The sequence below is a fragment of the Sebastes umbrosus genome, chromosome 12, assembly GCF_015220745.1.
Source record: "Sebastes umbrosus isolate fSebUmb1 chromosome 12, fSebUmb1.pri, whole genome shotgun sequence".
In the NCBI taxonomy this organism is placed as follows: domain Eukaryota; kingdom Metazoa; phylum Chordata; class Actinopteri; order Perciformes; family Sebastidae; genus Sebastes; species Sebastes umbrosus.
In genome coordinates, this window is record NC_051280.1 from 9,588,647 (window position 1) to 9,613,922 (window position 25,276).

At 41.9% G+C, this 25,276-nt stretch overlaps 1 protein-coding gene across 12 annotated transcripts in view; it reads right to left on the reverse strand.

Moving 5' to 3' along the window:
- LOC119498360 (receptor-type tyrosine-protein phosphatase mu-like) overlaps positions 1 to 25,276 on the reverse strand; it is a 191,742-nt gene that overhangs the window by 89,537 nt on the left and 76,929 nt on the right. For all 12 annotated transcript variants that reach the window (XM_037787181.1, XM_037787190.1, XM_037787186.1 and 9 more), the window contains exons 7-9: positions 22,115 to 22,408; positions 3,449 to 3,757; positions 1,541 to 1,650 (exon numbers count right to left, since the gene is read on the reverse strand). In XM_037787181.1, the coding sequence (XP_037643109.1) occupies positions 1,541 to 1,650; positions 3,449 to 3,757; positions 22,115 to 22,408 (713 nt within the window). The remainder of the gene's footprint in view (positions 1 to 1,540; positions 1,651 to 3,448; positions 3,758 to 22,114; positions 22,409 to 25,276) is intronic.

Here is a 25,276-nt window from a genome sequence, read left to right on the forward strand (position 1 = left end):
ACCTAGTCAAAACATCAAGCGAGAGCAAACGGCGACAAGAGGGAGAATCAACAGAGGAGAATCAATCTGTGGGAAAGGCTGGAGGATTACCTCCACCTTAAGCTGGTTAAGATCAATGTGTACATATATCGTGTGTGTGTGTGTGTGTGTGTGTGTGTGTGTGTGTGTGTGTGTGTGTGTGGAGACTGTTTCTATTATTCAAGACTCAATGCAGCTCCTGGACAAGGCTGGCAGGGGCTGTGTGGAGCCTTATGTCAACATTTACTTGGTGCTGAATCGTGATATGTGTTCGAGGCGTGTTTCAGGGATTGTGTTTTATTCAGAGGTCGCCCGTGTGTAAAAGGACAGAAGATAACCCGCAGATTGCAGTAGATTCTCTCCTAGTACAAAGATTTTAAAAAAGTGAACCTAACAAACTGAAACTGTTTTAAACTGTTCAACAAATAGAGTTAATGTGATCAGCATAATTAAAGCCTGGTTTAAACAGTCAAGATGACTACACTCTAATGAATTTAAAACGCAGGCCGGTGACATCAAGTACAAATAACAGAGACATTAATTCACATTGAGAAGGTACTGAAAGAGCCAACTGTCATGATTACAACCGCCGATATTCAGCATTCATTCATATGCAGTAAAGCTAACATGATGATGTTCAGCAGGTATATTGTTTATCATGTCCACCATGTTTGCAGTTGTACAGCTGAATCTGATGAGAATGTCATTAGTATTGGACCATATTTGACCTGATGATGGTGATGGAGGAAAAGCAAGAGGGATCACCAAAGTTATTACATTTCATCCTGAGGGGAACATGAATGTTTGTACCAAATTGCATTGCAATGCATTCAACACATTACTTTTAGCTAACTGTTCAACACATTACTTTTAGCTAACTATTTCAACTCTTTACTCATTACATTTATGCTTGACCTTTTCTGTTATTTTCTCCCATACTTGGTGAGGTGTTACTGATGCATCCGCCATTTTTTCTCTTCTGTGAAGTGTCTTATTTCAACCATAATGCATCGTGCAACAGGCTTTCTAAGCCACTCTTACATTAGTCACTCATAGGGTAGCTTTAGGCAATAGGTACATTTAAGTGTCTTTAACAATATAACAAAGTTATATTTAAGACAAAGACTAGGGCTATTTTTATGCAACTGGCCCCCTGAAACACATTTTCCTAAAAATAGCCTGATTTACTTGGATGTGCCTGGTTTAACTGGTAATCTCACTTTATGAAATATTGTGTTCCTTTGTTGTGTGGACCGTCAACAAACTAGCAGATGCACCCAGATTCCAAGCCCCAGTTCAAGAGATCAAAGTGATTCACATGATAAAAAAATCAGTTTGAACATTTCTCTTGCATCTCGGCACATCACTGATAAGGAAAAAACGGACTAGAATAAACTCAAAGATATGCATATAATCCACAGAGAGGTGGTGGAGAAAAAACAGCTTAATGTTAGAAGTGGGATTACTCCTCCAAAGGGTGTTTAATATCGAACATTTTCTAAATACCCTGGTGCAATTGTACCTCGAACTGAGTGATGATCCCGTAGGTCTGCGCTGGTTCTCTCCACTTCAGGATGATCTTCTCCTCATAGGCACTGCCCTGAATGGACTCCAGAGGAACAGCACTTGGCACTGTGGGAAATTATCACAGACACAATTCTCAAAACTGGTGGCAGGGTGGTATTATTTTTCAAGGTAGAAATAAGTGTATAAAAAACAAAAGCAGTAAGATTTCCGTGGATACGTATTTTCTTTCCATCCTCTGTGTTTGTCAAGTTAAAATGCTGTCAATAAAAGTTGGATGAAAGCAGCTCCTACTTTGCTGCAGCTTTAGTTTTTGCTATTATAATTTACCGAGCCCAGCAGCACCTCGTGCTGATGTGCATAAAACAATCAATAAAAGAGCTCTTCAAGGACCTGCAGTACACAAATGGCCATGAGCCAAAGTCAAACACCGTAATAGGAATTTGTGAGATTATCTGAAGTCATTGTCACTCAAAACACACTCCCTGACACGTTTTACAGCAAAACTGAACACTTTTCGCACAGATAAAAATGTGTTGCAAACAAAGATGAACTAGTCACCCCATGGGAATAGTTGAATCTTAATCTTTCCACAATGTTTACTTGTACTGAAATGCTGCCAAAGAGATCTGGTCCTTTAACCCCTCATGTGAATTGCTTTCATTCTGTAAGCGAAAGAGAATGATGTGGAGATGCCTTTTTTGTTTTTTCTTCAAGATTTATCTTCAAGAATGCAACTAGCTACACCCTTGTCTGTACACTTGTTCCCATGGGACTCTAAACACACAGATCCACAGACACACAGAAGTCAGATAGTGAGAAACAGTTGCCACTTTCAAGTTTCCAACCACAGATATCTGAGCAAGACATGACAAGACTCTCTTTTCGTCAGCCGAGCCTGTTTGTTATCTGGCGGCCGGGGTTCCTTGAGACTTCTATGGAGTTCATTTCCTGTGTCTGCTGAGGCAACACAGAAGAAGATCTCTCATCTTTGAAGGAGGTGAAACAACCTTACGACACTGAATCTGCTCTCCTGAAAAAAACATTTGGAGAATCCCAAACTTGTCCTTAGTGCAAGTTGTTTATGACCAGGTGAGAATTAACAATTATCCAGTGAGTTTTTTTGCTGGTTGAGAGCACACATGCTTATATATCCTCTCAACTACCTGGCAAAATAAGGTAAAAATAAATAAATTATTACATTTAAAAAAATGTAATAATTAAAATATAGTAGTTTAAATTACAGTTGTTTGAATTTTGGGTAGTCCATTTTTTTTTCATTTATTTGCTCTCCATACTTTAAAGCTACTACGAGGGACTTTCATTTTGTGTTGATTTTGGCGGTCCCTGTGGACAAAAGCGGTGGTGTTTCTGAGCACCAGAGTCCCTTTAGAAAACCTCTCATTTTATTGCAGCAAGGTCTGACAGTCTGCCACGCTTAGCTCTGGTTCTGATTCTCCAGTGCCTCCCATCCCTCCAGCGGGCCCAGCAATACGGACCGGCGGAGCAGCTCTGCTCCTGGCCGAAGGAGGAGCTGCTACTGCCGGGCATTGAGCTCTACACCTCAGCAAAACTGGATATGGGTCTGCTGCTGGAGGCCCCGCTGGAGTCTAAGCTGAAGGAGTTTCTGGTGAACCTGCATGATTTGGTTTGATTTCGTCGGAACCGGTGGCACCAATGAAAAGTATTAAGAATAACGATATAGAAATAGACTATCTTCTCGCTGATGGTCTCGTTTACTTATGTAGGTCATATAGAGGCATCAGTATTAAATTGAGACTGTTTCATAACCAGTTAAAAGTTCCTCACAACAACTTAAAAAGAAATCTAATCAAAGATCATTTCAGCAAAATCTTGTGTCATTCTTCCCAGACCTGTACAGCAAGTAGCCTTGCATCACACTTACCATCCTCATCAGTCTGAACCTCCAGCTCTGTGCTCTCCTTGACCCCCTCTGGATTGCGTAGCACCAGCTTGACACTGAGGTTGGTGAAGGGCGTCAAGTTGTGGATGGTGTGCTGAGGATCGCGGCTCTGAGTGTCGTAACACACCTCCTCGCGGGTCTCCTCCTTGCCGGCCACTCTGGACCGGTACTGGACGGTCAGGTTGTAGCTGTAGCAGCGGGTCACATTGTAGCCCAGAGGCTCCCAGCGCACCGTCACTTGCTTGGATTGGATGTCCACCACTTCCAGCCTTTGTGGGCCGTGCATGGGCTCTGGCAGGGTGGACAGAGAGAGAGAGGAGTGTGAGCATACATCAAGATAATCAATTAGGCCACATGAAATGGCAGGTAGTGCAAGATAGTTTCAATAAAATCAAGGGAATTACTGAGGTCTGTGCCAGGGCACAGAGAAGGTGGTGTTCCTTTGACTAAAAGAAAATCTGCTACCAGATTTTCATAACACTAGAGACCCGGTCAATACTTTTTTTCATATTGAAATACCATTTCCTCTTTTTGGAATTCATATTCCCAGAAAATATTTTAAAATTTCAAAGCCGCAGCCTGATACTGAGCATTGCCCATCACCGTTGCTAACTCGCTCTCACAGCAGCTGCACACACCAAGACACCACAGGTCTGTTGGTGGAAACCCTCAGCAGGAGGTGTATCATCCCTTCAGAGCGTGCCGTTCCTCTGCTTCTTCTGCCTTGTCCTCTGCCTTTTTCTCTCTCTTTTCCATCTCGCCCAGTGGCCGTCAGCTATTAGCACCATACTGATACAGAGTCAGCCAGCCTGCCAATCCAGGCAGGACACAACCCCCACTGCCATCCTATCACCTCTAATCACATGTGTTTCCTTGCCTTTTCTCTTCTACTTTCTCCATTTTCTCCTCTCTCTTTCAGTCCTTCCCTCCACCTCTTTTTCTCTCCATTCCCCTTCTCTATTTCCTCTCTTTTTCTGTGGCTCCCCCATTTCTATTTCCCGCTCTCTTTTTTCCTCCTCATCTCCTCTCTCTGCTTTCCCCGTCTATTTTCCCCTCTTGCTCTCTCTCTTTCTCAATCTCCTACCTATGGGAGGAAAGCAGCCCAAGCACAAGGTAATGGGATCAATTTCCATTCCAGGTTAAATTCGCAGTCCATTTCTCTGGAACTTAACACTTTACCACCTATTAGGAAGAGCCAGGGCTCAATTTCCCCGTTCCCCAGGAGACACAGTCCAGCAATTCAGAGGCAGCCACGGCAGCCATGTTTAACATTCTGGAGGTGCAAGGGGGGGGGACTGGACTGGAGCGCCAGCATGCTGTTCATTTCTACAGGCGGTACAAAGGACATGACAAACAAGCATGAATCCATACGAACAACACAGTTTGCATCCTTTGAATGTGATGCCCACTAGGCTGCTTGATTATGTCAAAAACACAATTATTTTGGTCAAAATTGAGATCAAGAATATTCAACATGATTACTCATTGACTTTTAGAAACGTGCATTTACAAAGAAAATGTTGTAGCCTACATTTAAATTTTATTGTTAAATGCATCAATCTGGTGCACTTTGACAGCAAAATTAAGAGGCTAGATCCTTGAAGAACTTTGTGCTCTTGTAAACAAGTTTGTGCTTTAGTAAACAATTCAATTCTAATCACAATGGTTGTATGGATAAGGCCCCGGTTGACAGTCACGCCGGGAGCAGGAAGGTACGGGCGAGGGGTGCTGTAAAGCGCCACCCAGGACCTTTCCAAGGTGACTCAAAGCCGGTCGCAGAGCACCACCATGGAGGAAATACGAGGGCCTGCGCCGGGGAGAGTTCCCACGAGGGGTTCCTCCCAAACCGAGCGGCCATCCTTGACCCGCTGAGCGGGGTGAAAGCACACCACGGTAAAGGAAAGGGGTGAGCTGGATTGATAAAAAAAAGACAAAACAAGAGCGCCATTGCAAAATGGAATGCAGCTCAATAATTTTTTTGTGTCGATTATCTTATTTTCATAATCTTTGGAAGCCAAAATCGTAATTGAAATTTGATTAATTGCACAGCCCTAATGCCCACATGCATTTGTGAAACAGCCTATAGAAAGATAATGTCCGACTGATCAAGTTTTATTGAAACTCCTTTAAAAATATACAGGAATGATCAACAACGAGGTTAAGTTTCATGTAGCACTGCAGAAAAGCTACAAGACAGAAAGGAATGTTTTGTCAGGAAGTTAGGTCACGACATGTGACATGACAGGAGCTTGTACGAGTGAGAGAGGATAATGCAAGAGGAAAAACACTGAGAGAAGATAAAGGCGCCTGCTTGTTGAATGAAAGATGGAACACTTTTGAGATTTCACAAGGACAAACAAACGGATGTGATCTCTCCTGCGCTTTCATAGAGCAGATGAAATAGTGGCCAGGAAGTGGCAGAGGGAGAGCTGTTGAAGACGGATGGAGAGAAGGATATCAACGCAGCATCCACTACATGAAGCATACACAAAGGGCTACAAACGATAAAAGTGTGTCAGGAGAATGGAAAAAATCTTTTTGTCCAAAAGGAAAAGAATGGCAATTAGCATCTCTTTAAAGGAACAGTGTATAGCATTTAGGGGGCTTTGTGTGTTCCGTCATCTAGTGCTGCCACCATTACTGCGGTGGCAAGTCATAGTGACTCTACTGTCTGCCAACAGTATTAACCGGTGACTTTGTGCTCATAGTAACATACGCAAATGTTTGGCGTAGATAATAAACACAGATGAGTATGTATTTGAAATTGATTAAAGTAAAATTGAAGGCTTTTACAAGGACACAGCTGCCGTCACTACGAGCAACCACGACACATTCGGCTGAGAGTCACCAGTTAACATGATTAACAGACACTCAGTGTTCTGTTTGTGATGGCGACCAAATGATGTTTACTTTGTGGTCATTAGGTTGCCCTGGTTAGTGCAACTAACGTTATATTTTACAATAACACCACAGTTAGTTGATTGACTTAACTTATTCTGGTGGACCACCGCACCCCTAGACAATGTGTTAGCCCATTAATTTGTTAGCTTATGATAGCTACGCAGTGTTAACTTAGCTGACCTTACTTGTTTCACCATGTTAGGCTAACGTTGGGCAGCTAAGAACTGCTCAGGTTCTTCCCGAACGCCTAGACATCGTTGTCAAAAGTAACGTTAAAAGTAAAAGTTGAAAATTGCACACTTCTTAGGACATCTTGCATTCAAACACGCACATATTGAAGGGAGATGCCACTGCAATAATGGCGTCTTATTTACTTCCAGTACCTCCCCGGATTTGTGTATAGGCAGAAATGGAATATAATATTAATAAGCATGTTTTCTTTAGTGTATAATCACCTGAAAATAAGCATCAATGTGTTTTCGTTACCTTAGAATGAACCGTTTATATCTACATACGGAGCAGGGCCTCTTCACAGAGCCGGCCGCCATGTTTCTATAGTAACCCAGAACGTACAAACCAAACACTCGCGCTAGATAGTTTTCACGTTTTTACGTCGGCCACCGTACTTCTCCTACACGCTTGGCACACGGGAGAAGTTTCAGTTGGTTACAATATGCAACCTCACCGCTAAATTCCGCCAAATCCTATACAGTGCACCTTTAAAAAGGATTTGTCACTACTGGTCTACACAGAGTGCAACAAACCACTAAAATCTTTGACAGAGCATGTAAGTCTATTAGCTTTTATAACAATAGCCGAAGAAAATATATACATATTTTACTGGCTGAGAGAGCATTATAGCTTCTATAAAAGTGCTTAATGTCCTTTGAGAAACCTTTCTGCAATGCTGTGTAGGAGTACTCTTGGAATGTGTGTCATCTTTCAGAGTGGGTCTTCTAGCAGGGCTGACCTCTAATGATTGTTCAAATGTGAAAGAGACTGGTATGTCAGACATCCACCTTCAAAGAGATCAGCAAAAATTCACCGAAAGTGCAAACAGACAATAAGTAAGCCAACTCCACTCTAGTAGCAAACTGATAGTAGAATTACAGAAAGGGGATAAATGCAATGATTTACAAAGTCATCAGCCATTTTAAACAAATGTAATCACAGTAAAAAAAAAAAAAAGAAAAGAGAGATTCTGACAGAGAACTGGGAAGAATTGGCGAAGGAAAACAGGCCTCTTCAAATAGGTTGCAATGTCGGGAAAGCCATCCCGAAAATAGAAGTTTAAACCCCTTTATTTGCGGAACTATCTGTTGGCCGCACTCTGTAGGCAACGGTTACACTAAAAGCACAGAGAATTGCAGGGTGGCCAGGCACAGAAATCAAATTAAACCAGATGCTCTCAAAGTGACAAATGCACCAAAGTGTGAATCTCAAACGGACGTGCACGAGCGGCTGGGAGGAAGTCTCATTTCTGAGCCGTTCAAGGAGAATGTCACACTTCCATCTTTGTGGAACATCATAGATAATGTCCACTACGCCCTAATTCTGGCCAATGGAGAGATGCCAACGAGAATGGGAATCACTTGTGTGAGAAATAGCTCATATTTATTAATATATACATTAAAATGTGTCTTTTTGGCACATGGTGGTGGACAGATATTTTTGCTAGTGCACACACAGCAATAGAGAAGGTAGATAAAAGAATATTGGCCATTTAGTAAACAGCCCTTATGACTATTCTATAGCCTCTCCCTGGAGTTTTGTTGAGAAAAGGCTAATTGTTTGTTACCCCATTGGCTCCCTGTAGTGCAAATGCCAGCTGTCTGAGGGAGGCAGTAAAATGTGAGTATCTGTGGCGGACGCCCAATCACAACTTGTGCCCCGTGACTCAGAATGACATCATCTGTTTTCATGAACAACAAGGTGCCTCATCCATTTCAGAGCCGACTTTGAAGAAAGAGGAAAGAGAAGAAGAAAAACACCCTGTACCCTCCTCCTCCGCTTAATCTCAAATGAACGGGTCGCGCCGAACGGCTGATATCCTTTATAAATCCTTTCGTGCATGGATGGGAGGCTATGCAGCCATTTTCAAATAGGCCCATAGGCCCATGAATGACAGCTGATGAGATGAGCCTATTACCCCAGCCTACTGTGACTGCTAGTTTAGTTTTATTGACCGAGCAGTAAGAGGCTCAGTATCAAAAGCACAAGCACAAATCACAACAAGGAATAACAGGGCGGTCTCTTGAAATCCATAGCCTTTTTTTTTCTCAACAATTCTCACAAGCTATCACCCACTGAGGGCAACATTGGGGTGAAAGTACTAAAAAATATGACTCTAATATCTCTCCAGTATGGCAGATATTTCTAGTGGAATAGAGTTATAATAATGGCTATGAAAGCATCCCTTGGAGCAGGAAATTACTGAGGTCTATCTTATGAGAGGGCACACACAATGAGTTCCAGTGAGAGCCAGATTGGTATTCCAAGCGGTGGACAAATTATCACCTGCCCCACACTCGCGGATGTAATTGAATAATTTGAATTTGACATTTACATAGAACTATTAGTGATTTTTTTGTCATTACAGCGTGACATTTAAATAATGTTTTTAGAAATTATCAGCACATTATTGCCTCTTGTTAATGTGAATGGGCCCTGCGTACACGCCACTGCAGCCCAAGTGATAACTCGATTTCCCAAAAAACATGAAACAAAAACAACAAATAACCGCATGTTGCAGCCGTCTGTCCTAGAGGGGGCTTCAAATGGTGCACTTAGCCCCTGGGTAGAGCGAGACATTAGTCCTGGATGAAAGGAAACAAATTGGGCATGTCCAGAGCACAGCCACTTTACTGCGAGACAAGTGTGCAGTGTGTGTATGAGGGGGGACAATGTGTGTTTTCTAGCGTGTTTACGGCCTTATGTGAGTAATGTGAGGATTCATACGCGTGCACACGGCGGCGCAGATCTGGTTCCTCAGCATCTTGCTGGCTATATGTACAGAAGAATGATTTACTTATCAGATCTTCCTCGGGCTTCGCGGCGTGCGAGTCATTCAGAAAGCCAGGATCTTTATCAGATCCACATCGATTAAGAGCAGAAAAGCCTGGTGCTGGCATACACTTCCATCTCCCTGCTCAGCAAACAGAACCGGGAGTGAAGGGGAAGAAAGGACTAGTTCTCCAATGATTAGAAACCACCGTCAAGTCAATGCGGCTCCTGAGCCTGGGTGCTATCTCATCAGGATGAAACGGCGCTCAGGTTGTGGAGGAGGAGGAGGAGGAGGAGGAGGAGGAGGGAGCTTTCCTTTTTTTGAGATGGAAAAAGAGAAATGCCTCGATTTTCGCAGGATGGCATGTAGACTGTCGGATTCCTCGCTGGCTGCTGGGGCTCGTCACACGCAGGTGCCTTCGTTGTAGACAGTACCAAAACAACATGACAACGGCGAAGATTAAATTCTGTTTTCATGTAAAGTGTTCCATTCTAGGCAGCGAGGCCTGGTATTGCCGTCACTTATCTCTCCATTGCGGTGTGTTATTCACTCTGTTCTGTTTGAGCTGGGCGGGCTGGGAGGCGAGCACATTTGTTTGCCTCTTTCTATTACATCTCAGTGATAGCACTGAGGCCATTGAGGTAATGACATGGGTTTTACACTTAGGAAATCATTTTCATATCCCGCAGAAGCGAGCCGTAATGATAGCTTTTGATAACCGACAATCAAAGCTCCATCACCCTCCTAGAGTGCTCCTCTATGCAATCCTCTGGAGGAAAAGAAAGAGGGGGGAGGGAGGGGGTTAAGAGGGAGAAATGGAGGGAGTCAATGTGTGGGTGGGGGGATTGGAGAAAGAAAGCTAGGGACAGATGAGGGTGGAAGTGCCAAGGTTTTTGTTCATCAAATGCAACAAGTCAAACCAGGCCTTGGGGTTGACGCGTGTACACATGTTATAATTGATAGCACTTTAAAAGGCACTGTACATGGACATCTAGTGTTCTAACATCACCCTCTACAGCCATTACAAAGTCAGAGACAAATGCCCACATGCTCAGGACACACACACACACACACACACACAAGACACTTTGCCTGTACACCTTGGAGGCGTGGATAATCACAAGGATTTATTGAATGGTGGTGGTCGCTCCTCACTCTATCAAGTCCTTCTTTATAGGCCTCATGATAAATGAGACTGCCATGATGGGTGAGGATGAGGGGCGGAGGGGTCTACAACGTGCTGGATCGAATTGAAACCACAGAATGAGCTCCGGCGCTGGGCCGGGCTGGGCTGCCACCTTGTCTGATGAACCCCCTGAAGCTGTAGGGGTGGAGATGAATGGGTGAACGCCTTCCTTCTCACAGCAATGAGTAGGAAGGGAGAGCAAAAAAACACGAGAGGGAAAGTAAGATAGACCTCCTCCAGCACAGGAGGATGATGCATGACGAGACTCAAGACTGTCAAGTCATACCAAGTCTTGTTTTGTCTTTGTTCATGATCGACCAACCTGCTGTATGCTGCCCTAAAAAAAGGCAACAAGCTCCACTGCGTAAATACAGTGAATACGCTTCGAACCAATAGCTCCTTTTTGATTCACTCCCTTCTAATAGCCCAATTTATTATTGCTTAAAATTTACTTTTTGACAAATCTGCGCTAAGGAATGTCACGTTACATTAGCAACGACCAGTTCCTTTTAGCACATTAGCCCTTGATGTGCAGACAACAATCAACTAGATTACGTTTGATACTGGAGAAAATGTTTGAATTCGATGATATGGAAACAAGATCTAAAGATAGAAGGAGTGCCTCTAATGCTTCATCTCTAAACCGGTTCATGTATGTTTATTCTCAACGGACATCGGAGAAACGTTTGTTACTGGAGAGAGTAGGTTCCGCAGATTCCAGTAGTATATGTACAATGCATGTGTAGCTCTGTTAGACTGGTTTATGACACTGTGAAGAAGGGTGCAATTTCTTCTGGTGCTAGGGGTCTGAAATAGGGATGCAGCGATACCGATATTGGATATCGGGCCGATACTGACTCAAATAGCTGGATCGGATATCTATGACAATGGGGCCGATCTGTTCAATTCAGTTCTATGTTTATATACTATGTAATTTATATGCTGGAATTTTAATTCCTGTTTAAGTTTTGACCACTTTGTTGCTAAATTAAAATGGTTTACACTTGAATTGTAATTCCTGTACATTTTGAAGATTTTTTTACCAGTTGCTGGTGTATGATTTATTATTTTAATAATAAATAACAATTCAGTAAATTTATATCTATATATTTTATTTGTTATATTTTGTTTTACAAAGTTAGGAAAGCAGTGTTTAAAGGACTAGCATGTAGGATTTGGCGGCATCTAGCTGTGAGGTTGCATATTGCAACCATCTGAAACTTCTCCCGTGTGCCAACCAATGTGAATGACCCTCTCTAGAGCCAGTGTTTGGTTTGTCCGTTCTGGGCTACTGTAGAAACATGGCGGCCGGCTCCGTGAAGAGGACCTGCTCCCTATGTAGATATAAACGGCTCGTTCTAAGGTAAAGTAAAAACAACAATTCTTATTTTCAGGTGACTATACACTAAATAAAACATACTTATTAATATCATATTCCATTTAGTTCCGCCTAAATGTTACACACTGTTCCTTTAAGTCAAGCCTGTCTCACACATAAAAGAATGATCCCAGTCATTTCCACACATTTAGGCATAGAGCTTATTAATTACTCAGTATCGGCTGATACCCAAAACCCAGGTATCGGTATTGGGACTGAAAAAGTTGGATTGTGCATCCCTAGTTTAAACCCACAAAAACTATTACATAGTAGTAGCCACTCAAACAATGAATGCATCTGCTAGCATGCCTGATAATCCATATATACTGTATATTTGCACGGAATCAGTAATTTCATGAATTAATAATGGTTACTTACTCCCATCATGTTTTGCATCATACTGGGAAAGTGCAGTAGTTTAGAGCCCACTAAACCTAAAAGGGGCTCTACAGTTTATTCATCATGACGGCAGCATTTAGTGGGGTGGAGATGAAGTAAGTACTGTGCTGCAAAGTACAACAGTGAAGCACTAACCGTTGCTAAAGACTTTTCCACAAGAAGCAAATAACTTCTTTTCGCTTTGCTTCAAATACCAAGTCATAAAAAAGTTGCACTTGTCGATTGTGGTATCGAAAAATTTGATTTAAAGAAAAGCGGAAATGGAATAAATAACAGGGTATAAGATGTCAGTGGGAAGTCTTTTCTATCACTGACCATTTAGAGGGATTAAAAGAACAAACCTAGCAAGTTTGCCTCGGGGGCAAAAGGTGAGTCCACCGACCGGATGAAAACTAATGGACAGCCAGTTGATGGGAAGAGCAGAGGCAGCGGAGGTGGAACTGGTTAAATCAATCTTTCATTTCGTTTCCACCAATATGCTGTGCGGTGATTGGGGTCAGAGTGACAGGCAGGAATGACCCCCTCCTCCCCCATCTGTCTTAACACACATGCCCGCACACACCCATCTCTACTGTCAGACCAGGCTTTGTCTTTAGTGTTCGGGTTCCCGGGGAAAACGCCTGTGGTTAGGGCTTACACACAGGAAGAACACAAGCCCTCATTTACCGACGGGCACGCAATCTCTACAGGAGCAGTGGGAGGTTACCAAGGTGATTCTTCAACTTCAACACTCCCCAGATGGCCCGTGTGGCATTGTCATTTGTCGCCAAAAACCTGCATGTGTCGCACTCAACTCAGGGTGTTACCCAGAGTGTAAATCAAAGTGAAGCGCTTGACTTTGTGAAATGGTTGCTGCGTTTTCTGAGCCACCTACTTAGGAGATATATGGGGACCCAAGATCTAGCTATCTAGGTGGGGGAATACAGGATATAAATCGCAGCCTCCCTGACATTCCTGTCCTTTAGTTGAGGAGGAGACGCACAAATGTTCTTGAGTTAGAGTTATACAACCAGACTGAATGAGTGCTTCCTGGACGCCTAGCAAGGGGAATGGGACATCTATAATTCAGCAAAAGGATGGAGAAAATCTGTGACAAAAATTACAGCAGATAGGCCATGAATAATTAAACACGAGGAATAGAAACATTTAAAGACCTTGAGAAGCATTTCAGTTCAAATTTAAAAACAGCAGAAAAAAAGGATCTCGCCGAGCCCGACTAAACTACAGCTATTTATCACTCTCTTGAGGCTTAAGAGTTGAGGTTACAAACAACCTCGATGATAATTGTTTGTGAGGAGCTGAAGAGGCGGCTCCCAAGTAAGAAGAGAATAAGTTTGCGTGGATGTCACCAGAGTATCGTTTGTGCACATCTGTTCTCAGAGTCTTCAATTCCTCCGTGTTTGGGGGGTAGATAGATGGAGATGAGGGAAATAATAATAATGAAACGGCTATAAATGCAGAGTCTCACTCGCTCTCTGTCGCTCTCCTTTCCAACAGCAGTTGTTTGAAGACGTGTCCTTGAGAAGAAAACAATTTGCCTTTTGCAGAGCCAATATCATAGGACACAATTCGCCATTCTGTTTCCAACTGCCTGTGATAAAAATACTTTTATTGTGGTCCTCCTATAACCTTCCTGCACACCACAAACTCAATCTACCCTGTTTTCTCTGACTGACAAAAGAACACAAATTCAATGGGACTCAAACCAAGGCTTTTCATTCGCCTTGCCACAGACAATATATAAACCCTATAGGTCACATGACTGCCAGCTATTGTGGGTGCCGAACCAGACCAATGTTATCTGAGATGGTGAGGTGAAGTGGATTTCTATTCATGCCTTAAAGCAACAATAGCATTAATTAGAAACATCAAATCTAGCAAACAATTTCCTTTTAGACCCACAAAGACCGATCTGCTCAATCTCAGCCGTAGAAAAAAAAAGGAACAATCATAAAGGGTTAGACCTCGCTGAGGCAATTTGCCATGAAGCTATATAGAGGAAAAAGTAGCAGTTATAGCTGACAGATCGTCAGTCTACCTTTGTTAATAAAATGTTAAGGCTTGGTTAGAGAAAACTGGCAAGGCAAAATATACTGACTCGGTTAAGTGCAACTGGAAACAATGTAAACTGATGGAGCTAATCTGGTTAGCACACACCTTTTTAGCCAACAGTATATACTGTATTGTCAACCTGTATCTCCGTCCTTGGGCTCGCCGTGACAGCTATGCAGGATCCTTCAAACTCTGCTTCTTTTATTCTTCAACTATGGAGTTTCCGTATATACTGTATATACACAATCCATTCTTCCTGAAGGAAAGGTCTATCACAACCTTGCTTTCACAATGTCTGGGCAAGTTCAACACAGGTGAAACTTGACTTCTGAATTTACCAGAGCTTGCGCCAAAACTGGACACAAATTCCTGAAAGTGAATAAGAATATGCACAGAGATTTTATGCAAGTGGTACCGAGCACTAACTGTCCTTAGAGTTAGTCAGGTCATTCAATCTACTTGTCAAAGTGAATAGTTTAATGACAAATTAAGAATATGTTGGAAAAAGGGCCTTTCATAATGTAGATTGCATTTTTAAAAGCCCTTTTTTGACAGATGAACAATGGCAGAAAAAAAGAAATGACATGAACTAACCATTACTTTGTAAGGTTTTTTAAAAGAGAAGATGGGGAAAGTAAAGGTTGATTTTTCAGTTAATGGCATCAACAGACCGTTAACTGTACAGCTTATATGATTCTCATCGTGCTTATATAACAGGGTGTGTGATTAACAAACGTCTCAAGTGATGTATTCTTCAGACAGGATTTCTATGGATAATACAGATCGGCACAGGACTGCTTTCATAATTTAGTTTTAGTGTATTTCGTTCTATGCAGAATAACGTCCTCTCGGTTCACTGCACAAAGACTGCATTACTCACACCGTATGCAGTTGAACCCATACAGGTATGCATTATATACTAAATGACACAATGTACAGAAGAATGGTTTAAAGGATCATGGCTAGCCATGGTGAACATTACACATTTTTCCAAAGCTACCCTCTCTAACCTTTGAGTACATAATAAAACTGCCGACAGTTGCTCCATCTGATTTGTTTATGTCTACATGAAAAACAGAATTTCCTTATTAAGTACCTTATTTTAATCAATGATTTCTCAGCCAGAGGCCTTGATACAGGACAGGATATAACCAAGTAGGATGTTAGCGATGATGATATGTGGTGTGTAAGCAAAGAATGGGTAGAGTTTTTGGAGAGCTAGTCATGTCAACATTTGTAGAGAAATATTTGACTTCAACTGGCAGCTCTCTGCTTGAACATTTTTTATTAAAGCTTCTGATGCACATTCAAACAGAGCAACAAATGAGTTTTGTTGCAGCCACTCTGGTGTCCTTGTGCATCAGAAACATTAAATAAATATTTGGAATTTATTTAATTTTTTTGCAGGAAAGGAGCACACAATTGTTTTTTTTACACGTAAGATGTTTGGAGCAGCGGGCAACCTCTGGGTCTGAAAAGTGAAGCCAATGCAGAAGTGCCTTAAACTTGCATTTTTTCTAGTATCCAGCAGGGGGCGACTCCTCTGGTTGCAAAAAGAAGTCTGATTGTATAGAAGTCTATGAGAAAATGAGCCAACTTCTCACTTGATTTCAGTAAACATTGTAAACATGAGATTATTCAATTCAATCCAATTTATTTTTATATAGCGTCAAATCATAACAGAAGTTATCTCAAGACGTTTTTTATATAGAGTAGGTCTAGACCGTACTCTTTAGTTTAGAGACCCAACAAGAGATCCCCCATGAGCATTGCATTGTTATGGTAATGCACTGTGGCCAGGAAAAACTCCCCTTTAGCGGGTAGAAACCTTGAGCCGAACCGGGCTCTGGGTGGGCGGCCATCTGCCTCGACTGGTTGGGTTTTGAGGGAGAGAGAGAGAGAGAGAGAGAGAGAGAGAGAGAGAGAGAGAAGGAGGGAGAGAGGGAAAGAGGGAGAGAGAGGGGGGAGATGCACAGCAACCACAATAATAGCACAGCAGCTGTAAGAACTAATACGCTTTATGGTCTCAATCGCTAGTTTCAAGTCTTCTTCAATACAGCATGACGTTCATTTAGTAAATTATGGTCCCATTTAGAGTCAAATAGACCATAAAGCAGGGTATGCTTTAGGGCGTGGCTACCTTGTGATTGACGGGTCGCTACCACGGCGTTATCCGGTCTCGGAGTTGTCCGTGTTTCATCTTAGAACTTTACCCCTTTCACAGTGTGTTTTCAGTTCGTGGCAGTTAATTGTAACATTTTGGTCGACTAAAAATGACTTATTCAGCGTTTGGTTGTACTTAGCTCCACCTTAACGTGTCACTTCTGGTTGCAAAAAACCAAGATGGCGACGGCCCAAAACCAAGATGCTGACAGACAAAAACCAAGATGGCGACCGACAAAATGCCGAACTCGAAGCTTCATAACGGCAGTCAATGGGTGACGTCACAGTGACTACGTCCACTTCTTATAGACAGTCTATAGCGTGGCTGCTATAATGTGTATAGGTTCCACAGATACACCAACTCTTGTATTGCACATGCAATGAGAGCTTTCTAAATGCACAGATTTATTAAAAAAAAACATACTTGACTAAAACTGACCTTTCGTGAAGTTTAATAAATGCGTTGCTTGGTAAAGCCAAGCATAAGTTTGTTAAAACACAAGTCCTCACGGATGACCTCAATACACTTAGTGTGCAGTCTAAAATGTGATATTAATAGGGGAAAATTAACATGATTTTCTGAATACATGTAAAAGTTTGCAGGATTTTTTTTTAGAATAGGAAGGGCCATGCTGGGAAAATCGGCTTAATATTCACCACGGCAACATTCACACTTGTCCTTCAAGTTGTTATGTCCCAGCACCAATGTCACGCTGAGACAAATTATTGTACTTGGCAAATAAAGTGATTTTACCACTACTACCATTTTCATGTTACTAGACACTGGCGCCATTCTAATTTGCATCAATAAAAGATCTGGTCTTTCGCAAATTAACCAGGAGGCTAAATGCAAATAACCAACCTTGGTGTGGGTGAACATAATTGGGCAGCTCCTCCCTACTCTCCACTGTTCTAAACGAATGTTTAAGCGAGAGCTGATCCCTGATTAACGCTCATTCCCCTGTGTTTAATAGCACTCGGTGCAACAGAATGGCAAAGTGAAAACAAACAGATGAGACTACTCCCACGTGGTACCGGAGCGCAGATGGAGAGAACTTATAGACGGAGATGTGGACTTGGCAGAGGCTGGAGTCTGAGCAGGTGTTTGGACCCAGCATGGACATCATGTACTGCCATTTTTAAAGCGCCCGAGAGCCAGCGGGACAGCAAAGGCCACAGGGTGGAGATGAGGCACATAGGACAGACTGTTCTACCATGTCTACCATGGAAACTAGTATGAAATAATATCTGCTGCATTAGAAAGATGCATGTGACTCAACTTTAAATAGTTTCAAAATAATTGAGAGTTGATTGATTTAGAGATTGTTAAAAGTGGCAAAAGTAACTGTCTTCAGCAGATGTGGGTTGAATACACAAAAGTGTCTGTGACCGCCTTAACCCAAGGCAGATTACGATGTGAAGATCCTTTCCCACACAGATCTAAAGTACAACTCAGACTGCAGAGGAGTAGTTGTTTAAGGCTCGCTTATCTGCCTTCCTAGTGTGGGCTGGAAATGGTTTCTCAGTGTGAGATGGTTTCTCAATAGCGTTGCTGAAATGCAGGGCACCCCGCTGTGATCCTAGGGCACCACCTGATAAAACAGTGTCTTCCTTCAAGTAACACTTACCAAGCGTGGAGAACTCTGAAGTGGTAAACAACTTCACACAGGCGCACATTTCGCATGGAAGAGGAGTGCAGTTACCAAATGCTTTTCCTCCTTTAGCTCAAAAATGTTTGTGGAGTCATTTTGGCCAGTAGGAAAACGGGGAAAATAACGAATGTTAACAAGCTGTGAAATTCAACATCGACAGACGAAAAAAAGACAAGGATATGTGAAAGCAAAATGTTGTTTGAATCATTCTGCGTATCCACAAATAACCCCCTTGAGCAATCACAGAGCCTTGGATAGGACACGCTTTTGATGTTCACTAGGAAAGTAATGGAAGTGCTTCATTGGAAAGAAAAACCTTTCAAAGCTGCCCTCTTTCTTCCTTCTGCTTCTGAATTGAAATGGTGGCGTCATGCATTATACATTCCCTATTTTACAGAAGATTGAATTAAAACATCCTTTGTCATCAGAAACATTGCTCAGTTTGCGAAGTGACCAAGGCATGGCTATGAATAATTATGCGAGAGGCCGTGCTCTAAAGTGGCCACAGATTTTCATTAGCGCCTCCAGACAGCAGTGCAGGGAGAGGGGAGCAAGTCTCTGGGCCTGCCTGTATCAACAGTGATGTATCACACAGCCCTGTGAGTCTTAACCGTTCAATTAGGAGCTCTGCTGAGGCCCGGCCTGTCAGTGGGAAAGACCAGCGGAGTGCCGGACAAGATCAAGAGCTGCTTCCTCAAACACACTTCGGGAGCCGGTGCCATCAATCTCCCCGACTGTGACCGGCAGGGTGGCCAAGGGGCAGGACCCCCGCTGAAGCTGGGCCTGGGCTCGGAAGGCTGCGCAGGTAGGGTCATTCATCCCTATCAGCCAGACTAAAAATGAATAAGCTCATGACCTTCACAGTGGGGAGAAGGGGTTCCACCCAGGGCAGGGAGGGGAGAAAAATCTCATTTTCATCAGCATTTCTCTGGACACCAAACAGCATTAGCCCGGGGAAAATGCTGAGGCGAGGTTTGTTTTGTTCCCCGAGTTGGCATCCTAGTGCAGCATGGGAATTTAGCTGGTTAATGTTGTGAGAAGGGCAATTTGTACAATATCATGAGGCGTTCTCAAAATGTTTATATACATGTTGGAGTTTGAATGCCCACAGTATAGCAGCAATATAATGATCCAAATTTAAGGTGCCACTCTGCCTCACACATGATATCAATCTGTGTCGCTGATGAATTAAAAAGCGTGGAGGGACTTTGGAATGAGAATTACGCTGAATTAACAAGTAGTTATAAAGTTAACCATGTGGCGGGGGCAGTTTTCAGCTCTTTGTCCGGAGCCAGCCATAAATCATATCCGTTATTGTGACACACAGCTGTTCCCAATAGCAAGGGAAGTTAAAAGAGTTTACTCAAACTTGTTATTATTCCGCTGCTTCGCAGGCATTATCAGTTTTTTTTTCTGTTATATGTAACGCTTAAAAAGTATGGCTCTAATTGTTCCAGGTGCTCAGGTAGAATACATTACTTAGAAAAGAGACAATTTATGTCCATATGCCAAAAACCTTAATGAAGATCTATAGGTGGAAACAATGAAAACACAGAGGGCTTTGTCTACCATGGAAAAATAATTACCAAACTAAAATGGCAATGATATATGTTGGGCAATTGTGAGCTGCAGTTATTTGCTTAAAACGCAATGAGGAAACACAATGGAGCTTTACCAACAATGGAGCCCTGATGGCTATTTATTGTATGCAGCGGTGATTTGTAAAAATAGGAACCTTTCTGAAATGTTTTGTTTGTAAAAGTAAATTAGGATGGTGCGACCTAAAATACAACAAGCCTAAGGCAATAATACAAAAAAATAATGATAATAAAATACTGCTGAATGAATGAACTGCTTTGACCACTCTTTTTCCAATATCTCTCTCTTTTCTGTTCACTTTTGTTTTCTGTTGTATCAGAGAGTCATTGTGTTAGGGAAGAGCTCACAGTGAAAGTGAACCTTGTTTTTTTTTTTCAGTTTCGCAATTGCAACTCATTTTGTAACATATATCAAAAGCTCCAAATACTGCTCTTCCCCAGGCGTCATGTTTGATGCGAAATTGACAGCTCATTAATTATCAAGCTAGAGTTGAGAGAGGGCTACTTCTTGCCAACCTCCGTGTTGTGTTGCAAGGTCTGTTACAAGGTTGGGGATGAGGTTGGTTGGTTGGTTGGATGGGGTCGTGAGGTTTATACACGCACATGGTTAACTCTATCGGCTTGTTTATCAGCGGCCTCACAGTTTCTACTGTAGATATTGTAATGGAAAATTACATTGTATGTAATGATGTCTCTTTATGCAACAGTGGAAAGTTACTGTCCGTGTGCTCTTCGTCTCATGTAGTGGGAAAGTACTGAGTGTTGACTTTTACTGGGACACTGTCTGAGTAAAACAACTCCTTACCTGTGCAAAACAATTCCTTTTCTCACAGTCCCTGTTGTAGATTTCTATATAGTCACATTGTAATAATCTCCTGGGGTGCACTCTTCTGCAGACTTTGTGTGACTCTGTATAACCAGTGCCTCTTCTTGCAAGAATAAAATACAACAAAGACATTTAATCTGTTTGGGATCTTGATTTCAACATTCATTAGGACTCATCTTGGAATACTGAAAGAATTTCCATTACAATATGAACATTTCCACTACAAATCTGACTGGATTGTCTAGAATAAAACTTCAGAGAAACTTATTCCAAATGAGAAAGAAAAAAAATAGATTCATAAAGACCTGCCCATTTCATCCAAGAATACAAAACCAGCTGCTATTTTGGTTATCAGAGACAGATTCTCCAAATCAATAGTGAACTGGCAGTGATTAGGCTTGCTGCGGTAGTCAGCGTTACCGGTGTTACACGGTGTTCGGGCATACACCGATTACATTACTTGACCACCGCCCCCACCATCCTTTTGCTTTTTTTTTATAGAAATAAAAACAATTTAATTCATTTTTGTGAATTAGCGCCGTGTTATCAATACATTAAGCCTTATTCTGAATGGAGCATTTTCCGATTAAGACATGTGGGATATGCCGATATTGTTCAGGTTTTAGGAGCATTCTTTGAACATGTATACAGCGCCTTCGGAATATGCGTCTCAACTGGGCTTTTAACTGTAGTTTGTGACACACTGCCTCTTGCCCGTTTACGGCCAGCTCTGTGCGTTGCACACAAACCAACTAGCCAGCAGTTTGCAAGCCTTGGGTAGTGGTAGCCCACATTCTGGTCGGAAGGAGAAACACACCTACTTTTAAACATCATGAAAGACTTGGATATCAACAGGTTTTTGCTCATGGGGGTATTTTTATGTTAATCGGAGTATGTACGGCTGCATGTAAATGGGAATATTAGTGGAATATTAATTTCCATTACCTCATTCCAACAGCTTAGTAGGAATACTGTCTTTTTCAAAATAAGGACAAAAGGCAGAATATTCTGTGCATGTAAACGTAGTCATTGTTACCTTGGATATGGTATGCCTTGAAATCGTTTGAATTGTGTAGGTGTCCTTGATTTAATTTGTATCTAATAAAAACTTCCTCTACAATCCTGACATGTACCTCTGTTAAAAAGAGCCAGAATGAACCTTGGAACTGATAACTTAGCTTTCAATATTTCAAGAAGTGTGCGTTCAACTTAAAAAGACACAATTAGCCCTGCAGCACGTTTCTCATTTGAAAATAAATGGATGAAAGACATGAAGGTTTCTATCCAGTTCACTTTCAAAGCTTGAGGAAAATCTGTATGTGTAATACTTTAGATGGTTTGGATACTGTGTTATATTTATGTTACGCATCTACAACATGATGTATGAATTGTTTTTAAGCCTGTTCATGTGACACTGTGAAACAACATAATGTATCATTTCCCTAAAATCCCAGCAGTGCTCTTTAAGTAATGGAATGTTTGGCCTCACCAGCACATCTGGTCCTGGCCCTCAGAGGGGGTCCGGGGGCTCCGGTGCCTCCCTCCAGGGGTCTGGTCAGCAGAACACTGATCTCGTACTCTGTATCGGGATCCAGGTGGCCGATCTTGTGTGTGGTCTTGTCTACGGGCTGCAGGTCGTACATGGTGCCAGACACAGTGCGGTATTCCACCTCCCTGTCAATGATCGGGCCGTCCCCATTGATGGAGTTGGCGTTCAGCTGGATCCACAGGTAAGTGGCACCAACAGCCGTCAGCTGGGGCGGTGCAATTGGCACTGGGGGCTCTATGGAAACAAAAAGTTTTTGATTGATGTTAGAAAAACATAACAGTGAAATGATGGAAAGTCTTGACAATACAGAAAACAATTATGTGTTTTTAATTTGTGTAAAAAAGCACTGACATTCACACAAAAAAACTGTGGAGAAATGCTTTTACCTAGCAAACAAGATACTCAAAATCAATTTCTTCTTTCAAACAATCAACCACATCAAAATCCTTGTGAAGCACATGAAGAACTTCTTCAAGTTTCCCAATAATCAAGGTATTCAAGAGGAGCCACGTAACAATCAATAGTTCCAGCTTGGTGGGGAATCTCATAATCAGTATTACACTGACTAAAGTCACCAAAACCTTCGCAAATGCTGCTTCCATTTAACAACGTATTGATTTCAATCAGAGGAGTTCTATGGAAAAGCCTCTGTTAATTGACAACTACTGAAGTTGTCATCTCTCTTGTCTGATTCAGAAGACGTTTGATCCCTCAACTCAACTAATTCTATAAAAGGCTAAAAATAATTGATGGGAAAGCCTATAACACAACTCTACAGCGCGTTAACTATGTTGACTTACGTTACACAAATCAGTCTACAAATGACTTTAGTTGTCATGCACTAAAAGGCATGTGCAGCCGGCCCGGCCATGTAAAGAAAGCACAGAGAAGCTCTGATTACAACACACACAGAGGGAGAGTGACTTCATTCTCTACTCAGGTAGACATTACTCCTCTATATCTTTACCTTGCAATTTGCAAATAGTTGTTTGCTGCTATATTAATCATCTGAATTTCAAATTTAGCACCTTTAAACACTGTGTCCCAGACAGACAAATAATTGCAATTTATTTTTAACAGTGTCAGAGTGTTTTGTCATCCGTGTTGCAGCTTTTGTGTCAACCAGACTCACTGTACAAATGTCCAGGTCTTTCAAACTAAGAGATATTCACAAAATGATTAAAAGTACACAATTACAACAAATCATGTTATTTTTAAATAATAGCAAACTGCAGTCTTTGGTCAATATATAAGAGAAACATCTCCACAGACTCTATTAGGGTTGTCATGATAGCCGAAACTTAGTAGTTGAGATCAATACCAGTGAAATTCCACGATCCTCAATACCCAATTCGATACCATGGTAAAAAACAATAAGCACTTTGAGCTAGTGTTAGAAAGTTAAAGAGGTCATAAATCCCTTGCTAATATCTATTTTATATTGCTGTGAAAACATCTCCTTTAAACAACTGGATTTATTCAAGTTTCTCTGCAAAAACAGTTCACAAGTGCTGTGCTGCCCACCAGCTGCTAACAGCTAACATTAACTAGCTGTTGTCCTACCGATTTCCAAATGGATTTGTTGTTCATAATGTAGCGTTATCAGGGAAAAAATAGGGTGCGTCGATAGTGAGTTTACTGCATCCTTTCGGATTTTAGACTCTCAAGTTCCCTCCCCGGTACCAACGATACCTGTGGTACCGTAGAAAAAACAGTACCGTCACATTTTCAGAATATGGCATCGACTTGGTAACGAAGTATCGGTTCCCGTGACTGCAAATTTCCCCGCTGCGGCACTAATCAAGGAATATCTTACATCCCTTTAATCTATTGTACAAATAAATATTTCATTAAGGTAAGGACGTTTCTCACCAAAATAAAATTGGACACATTTCTGGGCCCTTTGAACTCAGTGTGTAAGAAATGTAATTTAAAGTTCTTTTTTTTTTTTTTTTTTTTTAAAGTTATTTTTTGGGGTGATTTTTAAGCATTTTATTGATAGGACAGTGGATAGAGTGTTGGAAAGGGGGAGAGAGAGAAATGACATGCGGAAAGGACCACAGGCTGGATTCGAACCCGGGTCCACCGCTGCTAGGACTGAGCCTTGGCATTTACATGGGCGCTCGCTCTACCGACTGAGCTAACCAGCCGCCCTAATTTAAAGTTCTTGAACACAAGTTTATTCCATTCAGACAAATGTGCTCAATGGGAACCTTGAAGATGACCTTTTCTCTTTTATGTCACCAATATTTGTCTAATCTTGCTTAAACCTTGTGCCATTTCTGGTTTAATGAGGTTTCTGGAAATGTCAGACAAGTTATTTCAACTGGGATATTTGCAGGATTGCATTATTATATAACCAGGTGAGGGGACAATGCAGTAACATTTGAGGGGAGGTGTTATTAGAAATGTCTAACATCTAGAAGTTATACACTTTTGTCTTCACTTTTTAAAGTCACATTTGATAAAAATGCTTGTTCCAGTTATTATCTAAAAATAGGCACACCTACATAACACCATCTCTTTCATGTCTCCTAGTGCAACCAAAAGCCAGCCATTGTCAACAAAGAGCTATGACCCACAGCCAAGGCATTGCTTAGGAATCTACCCTTGTCACGTACTACAATAGTTAGAGGCCACGGTGAGTTGCTCTAATGAGCACACACATGTAACAGAATAATGCCATTAGTTTTCTGGCTGCTTCTCATGGGGTTGTCATGGAGAGGGAGAAGTCTCCAGGCACATTAGGGCTGAGGTGTCCTACAGAGAATTGGTGGCTCTCCCTCAGCAGATGGTTACCCTACGGTGACCTCAGTCGCAGGTCCCTAAACTCCCACTAATCCAAGCTCCGAGCAGTGTTGCTGTCAAACATCACCTAAAGCGAACCAGCTAATCCAGAAGGTCTTCTCCTGGACTTGCACGCAGTGCACCGGTCTGGGTGTTGGGAGCCAGACAAAAACAATGAGGTGATCCAAAATCTGGACTTGTTTTGATGGTCTTTTATGGCCTGTTGTGTCTTAAAAGGGGTTTAACTGAGTTAAGAGCCAATATGTTCGGATTAATTTAAACAACAAAAAGCAGCACAGGCTCACTGTGTAATGC